General features: G+C 42.8%; 1 protein-coding gene across 1 annotated transcript in view; it reads left to right on the top strand.

Annotated features, from left to right (window-relative positions):
• The window catches only part of LOC140914442 (haloacid dehalogenase-like hydrolase domain-containing 5), a 49576-nt gene continuing 42930 nt past the window's right edge, over positions 1 to 6646 (top strand). Inside the window, exon 1 of the mRNA XM_073352225.2 lies at positions 1 to 212. Coding sequence (XP_073208326.1) covers positions 75 to 212 — 138 coding nt within the window. The 5' untranslated portion in view covers positions 1 to 74. The remainder of the gene's footprint in view (positions 213 to 6646) is intronic.

Raw genomic sequence — 6646 nt, 5'->3', positions numbered from 1 at the left:
TTCGCTGCACCGGCCGCTGCCGCGGCTCTTCGGCAGGGCCGGGCGGGCTGTGGGCCCCGCGCGCTCTTGGGGCCATGCGGAGGGGGCTGCCGCTGCTCCGCAGCTGGCTCGGGGGGCGGCCGGCCGGGCCCACGGGACTCCGCGGGCTCTGCAACGCCGCCGCCGCCGGCCTCGCCGCGCCACCCCCCGGGGAGAGCGGAGGCGGCACCAAGGTAACCGGGGTGCAGGGCTCCGGGGCGCCCCTGGTGCGGAGCTGGGTGCGGCGTCGAGGCGCGGGGAGCAGCCGCCTCCGCACCCCGGGGCAGAGGGCTCGTGGCGCGGGGACAGGCGGCAGCATCGCCCGGGGGAGCCGGGTCGGGGGCGGGGAGCTCTTCTAGCTCCCACCGGCTGAGCGCATGGAGCCGGGCGATCCCCGCGCAGCTGAGCGGTGGCCGGGAGGGTGCACGGGCCAGCTCTGCCCCATACCCCCCGGCTGCGCTTTATCATGGCTCGGAAGGGAACCGGAGTGAAACCGAAGCCGCTCGAATCCGAGCTGGCCGTGGCCGTGTCGCCTGTCCCCGCTGAGGTTTGACACCGTCCCGAGAACAGGGATGCTCGTGGGGTGCGCAAGTGTCTGGAGGGTTTCTTCTCTTTTGGCACGCTGTCATGTGGGTGAGCAGCTCTGTCCTGTGGCTATAAGACTGTAATGATTCATACTGGTGTTGTCAGGCACTATGTATGTTCGTGAAGCTTTGGGATAGTGCCTCACGGGTATATATTGCTGGACGGTGTAATTATGTGCATAGATAGTAGACTGAAGTTAATGTGAGTAGCTGATATGCAAGAACAACGGAAATCCTCTTTGCTAGTGCCTTCTTGATAGGGTTGGTATCGGTTATGGATTCGCAAAGCTATTAAGCATCTATTGTCAAGTGCTGCTAAAGTAAAAATGTAATTTTCAAGCAACAGGAATATTCTAATAATCTTTGTAACCATGAAATTGATGGACAATAACGAATTGTTTATATAGTAATTACACTAATGAGAACATTTTCTGTTGTACTACTTTGTGGTCCATAAATATCCAGGGAGTAAGAATTGCAAAGCAAAATAGTTCTAGTACTCAAAAGATTCATGGAAACACTTGGAAAACTGAGAGATGTACTCCTGTTCAAACACAGATATGTGGAAGTGAAATGTAAGTACTTGAGAGAGTCTTCTTTGCAAACGTTCACAGTCTGATCTTCCAGTATGATGCCAAACAATAATGTTATGCTATTGTATATAAACAGGCTTACACAGTGGAAATCACCCCTCTGCCCCTCCCTCCTGCCCAGTAACTATTAGCCTGGTGGTAGGTAAGTGAATAGTGTCAGATTTTTGTACAGATTCATTATGGCTTAAATGTAATAATAAATGGAAGTTGTCTCCAAAATCCTACTGTGAGCTGCAGTGGAACTTGTTTTAGAACGCTGAACAAAATATGTTCTTGTTCAAAATCTGAGGTAGAATGTATGCTGTCTGGCTATAGTCTTTGATCCATCTGTTATACAATCACAGTTTCAGTGGTGAGGACTTGGTTGTTACCAGTACAAATAGGCTTTTAAAAAAAAACAAAACCGGACATATTTCTTGAGCATTGGTCCAAAATTGTACTGTTTCAAAATATGTGAAAGCTCACTAATTAGTGCCATCTTGCAAAACTATATATACTAAGGGTAAGAAATGGTGTGTTTGGCTTTTTATTTTTGGCCAGAAGAGTGAAGTATTAGGGTTTTATTTTTTTATTGTGATGGGTAATAGGCAGGTGAGTAGACTTCTGCCTGTCATCATCTCCGGACTGTATTGTTAGTTTTTTCTTTGGCTCTTCTTGATGTTGATCTTGCATCTGAATGCATCTGGTACTGCATAGGTGTGTGCATGTCAGTAAGTTAGCAGCGTAGGGGCACTGGTGGCTATTTAATTCCCAGATACACATGAAAGTCTTTAAAAAGCCAATTTAATCAGATTATTAAGTGTTCTAAATATAAATGTACCACAATACAATATTTAGAGAATGTAAATAGTTAAAATTTAAAAAAAGCAGATGTGAAGAGTGAGACAAAACTGAAAAAAAAATTCACTCAGGATTTGAAAATAGATGGAAAGGTGATAGGACAGAGCTACAGAAAGGTTCAAGCAACTCAGATATTTTGTAAAGTATGGTTTTGAACTGACTGACAGGAAAGATTGAGGGTAGGCTGACATTTTCCGCGTATACCAAGGAAACAGGGTAGGTGACAGTGGTCTGCCCAACTGAGACCCTTGGAGGTCATGAAGAAGGGACAGTCATCAAGGGAAGAGGAGATGATGTGGATGAGCACCTCAGCAAATATTTTTTGTTTTAACATTGCCTTCAGCTTCTGGTACCTAAGCTAGAAATGTGACCTTTCAGTGGATTTCTGTTTGTAATTATTTAATTTTTAAATTGTGCCATAAGAGTATTTGTTCATTGACAGACATTTATAGGAATTGCTTTGTTACTTCCTGGGGGCGGGGGATGGGGAAACTGGGGAATTAAGGGATTTTGGGGTTGGGTGAGGAAGATAAGCTGTGTACAGGAGACCGAGGAAATGAAGAGCTCCTTCTCCAGCTGCCACCTTTTTCTTGATCTGGTCTGTGGCGCTGACCAGCAAAAGTAGCTCACCAGTGCCTGATGGACCACACTGAAGCTCCTATTTAAAATATTGACTTACGAAATTAGACTTTAGATCAGATAATTTTTATGCTGTGTGCTAGATCTCAACAAGCTTAATGCAATTAATTTAGTCATCACTCTCCTATTTTCTGTCATGCTGAAAATTGGTTTTAAAAAAAGTCATTTTTGGAATTCAGTCATCTCTATTTCTGAAGTTTTATGATTTGGAACTCTCACCTTCTAATCACTTCAGATATCTGAAGAAGAAAATCTACCTTGATCCAGCTCTGTTTTGAGGCTGTTCTTTTTTTTAGTTGGCGATGGAGGGCAGAAAAATCATGCTTATAATGGAAACTTAACTGAAACTTGTAACTGTGGAATGCTGCTCTACAAGGCGTCGATGTTCTGTATAGTACAAGGGGTTTTCAAATTTTGACCCTACAAGTTGCCATACATTTCAAGGCAATACCCCTGCTCTCCTTCCAAAACATTTAATTTAAATCGTTTGATATTTTATCTTCATTTTTCCTTCTGTTTGCTTACATAGATCTTGCTTTTATACCCTGTGCTTAACACAGTCACTCTTAAGTTATAGAGAGTGAAAGTCTTAAAACAGTAGTGAGAGGAAATGATTCAGCGACTTACAGATCGGTGAGATGGGGAAATACAAAGCAAGTGGTTATATCCTTTTTCAACATAATGGGGAGGAGATAGAGCAGGTCAGTCAATATTAGAAGCGGGTAGTGAATGGTCAGGACTGCTGAGTAGATGGATGGGGCAGAGAAGTAGGAAAGAAGTAGTCTATGTAGTTTAGTAAAGCTAGTAGATAGTTTTGCTATCATGATTGTGTCTGCATGGGCATTTTTCATGAACTTTTTGCTGTCACTGGTGGAACTGTACTAATGTTAGTGCAATGGCAGGAGATTTAAGAATATTGCCAGTGTAGTTGAGGCTAAGGGATCTAGAAAACCATTAGACACCGAGATGAAAATTTGAATTGCTATCTACTTCGCATTCACTAACTATCTTTAGAGCTACGTTTCTCAAATGCGGCCACTGGGGCCACCAGGGGCTTTTCTTGCAGCCACAGCCTCTTGGGCTGTGATTGGGTGGGGAGGGGGGAAGAGAGCAGTGGCCCCTCTCCAGGGGGAGCAGTGGGGGTTGGGCCTTGCCCCCCTTTGAAGAAACAAACACTGGAGGTATAGGCAGCTGGTGAATATCTCTCTTCACAGCAGCAGACTTACTATCTAGCAAGTTTTTTTTTTTTAAAAAAAAGCAACCAAAAAAGCAAAAGGCACAACAACAAAAAAACAAGAACATGCAAAGCACCCTATTTGTGTTTCTATTCTGTTTAGGTCCAGTAAAGAATAGAGACCACTGTACATTATTTTTATTACTGAGTCTGAAATAAAACCCTACATAAATAAATTACAATGCTTTGGACATGTATATATGCATATTTGTTTGTTTTTCCAAAGTTAATTAAGAATTTTAGGAAAAATTGTCAGCACAGCCACCAGCACGAGTTGGTGGCTGCACTCTGAGGCCACCAAAAATTTTGTTGTGAGAATCCCTGCTTTAGAGGCCCCTCAAAACAAAGCAAAAGAAACTGGTGCCTCTTTGAAATTTCAGTCTTTAAATGAGTTGTCAGGACCATACTGTACACTTGTTGAAATGTATTAGTTAATGAGCTGAGGAAGGCATGAAGAGAGGCTATATTTGGGTGTGTAGCCAGAAGCAGCCTTCAGCCAAAAAACTTTTCAGTCTAATCTTCAATGTTTTGGAGCAGAACTGGGATTAAGAAAGAAGCGTGTTACAGATTGAACCATCGGTGTTACCAACTCCAGCAGCTAATTTGAGTCTTCAGAGGAAACACTGGTTTTTAAATGCTGTATAAAATGGCTCAAATCAACTCCTCCGGTAACCATAACATTAAGTAGGTTGTGCTTAGTCAACTGTGCTCCTGTTGTCATCAGCGTACTCGGAGAAGATCAGTGCTTCAGCTGCAATATAATTCACTTTTAAAGTCTTGAGCCTAATTTATTTTAAGTATGTTCCTTAAGTCAAAAATATAATTTTCTTTTCCCTTGTCAATTGCCACAGTCGGTGAGTCTTCCCTCCTGAAGGAATAGCCATTTTCATCCACTGATGAGCTGCTATAGTTCTACCTGTCATAAACCAGTGATTGTCTAAAGCTTCCTAAAAATCTATCATGAGGTTTGGCAACCAATCTAATGAATAGATTAAGGATTTGCTAATAAAGCAGGCTTCTGTGTGCCAGTCTTATGACAGTGCAGTCTGTTTTTGCATCGTTCACTTGATCTTGCAAACAAAAGGAAGAAACTAAGAATTGTACTTACATTTTCTCATGCTGTTTGAGTATCATAGTCTGCATTTCCCCTCATTCTCATAGCATTGCTTGATGAAGTAGACATTGTCAGGAGAGAGTTCTTGTGTTTTGTAAAGAAAAAATTAAACTCATACGTTTTATAGTTTTACAGTCTTGAATATTCAGTACTTTTATATATGCTCTTTCTGTGTAATTAGCAGCAGGCTGCTTAAACAGCAAAATCTAACTTTGAATAAATCAAAATTCTTTGCTTTAAAACTGATCTTCCCCATTCTTCCCTTTCCCTTTTTAATCTTGTTCGGTAGGCACATTTGTCAATGATTTCACTTGTAAAATGTTTGACATGTTGATGTATTAAAGATTGCAACATTACTATCTTTATCTCATGCCAACACTTGTACGGTGATTGATTTGCCAAAACCCCCCCTGCAAGTTAAAGCATATTAAAGTGCTTTGAGGAAGTCTACTTGTATGATCCTGGAGAATATGCACTTTGAAGAGTACTAATTTACAGGCTAAGTGTTGTTTCTTGTAATTAAGGAAGTAATTACTCAAGCAGGGTGCTTTTGCCAAACCGGTTTTTAAATCAAATATTGGCATTTGCTCGGTGAAATGTTGCAGTTATCAGTATACTGAAATTAAAGTGGGCATTTTTTCCCTCTAAGGCTGTTAGTTTTTGACAGCAGGGAATCAGTTTCTGCAAACCCAGAGGACTGGACTTCATTTTCTTTAGAGTCTGGTGATTACAGCAAAATCTACAGAGAGAACCTAAATCCACAAAATCTCTAGAATTCTGTTGCGAGCTGTTTGCAGCCCTTGTGAAAGTTAATCCAGTTCTGGATCTGAATTAACTTTCAATTTGATACAACAAAGTAGGTTTTGAAATTATGGAGAGTCAATCTTTGGGTCATGCAAAAAGAGGTGCTTGTGGTTTCAGCAGTTTTTTTTTTTAAAAACAAACTTTGAGCTTGCACTTAGCTTAACAATTCTTGCCTGTGCTGTGACAAGGAATTCCTTCACTTACCTTCATTTCAATATGCCCTGGTCTACACTAGGACTTTAGGTAGAATTTAGCAGCCTTAAATCGATGTAAACCTGCACCCGTCCACACAATGAAGCCCTTTATTTCGACTTAAAGGGCTCTTAAAATCGATTTCCTTACTCCACCCCTGACAAGTGGATTAGCGCTTAAATCGACGTTGGCGGCTCGAATTTGGGGTACTGTGGACACAATTCGATGGTATTGGCCTCCGGGAGCTATCCCAGAGTGCTCCATGATGACCGCTCTGGACAGCACTCTCAACTCAGATGCACTGGCCAGGTAGACAGGAAAAGAACCGCGAACTTTTGAATCTCATTTCCTGTTTGGCCAGCGTGGCAAGCTGCAGGTGACCATGCAGAGCTCATCAGCACAGGTGACCATGATGGAGTCCCAGAATCGCAAAAGAGCTCCAGCATGGACCGAACGGGAGGTACGGGATCTGATCGCTGTTTGGGGAGAGGAATCCGTGCTATCAGAACTCCGTTCCAGTTTTCGAAATGCCAAAACCTTTGTGAAAATCTCCCAGGGCATGAAGGACAGAGGCCATAACAGGGACCCGAAGCAGTGCCGCGTGAAACTGAAGGAGCTGAGGCAAGCC

This window comes from Lepidochelys kempii, chromosome 7, assembly GCF_965140285.1.
Source record: "Lepidochelys kempii isolate rLepKem1 chromosome 7, rLepKem1.hap1, whole genome shotgun sequence".
Classification (NCBI taxonomy): Eukaryota; Metazoa; Chordata; order Testudines; family Cheloniidae; genus Lepidochelys; species Lepidochelys kempii.
The sequence above is the reverse complement of the archived record's forward strand: the minus strand, read 5'-3'. Positions and strand labels throughout refer to the sequence as shown.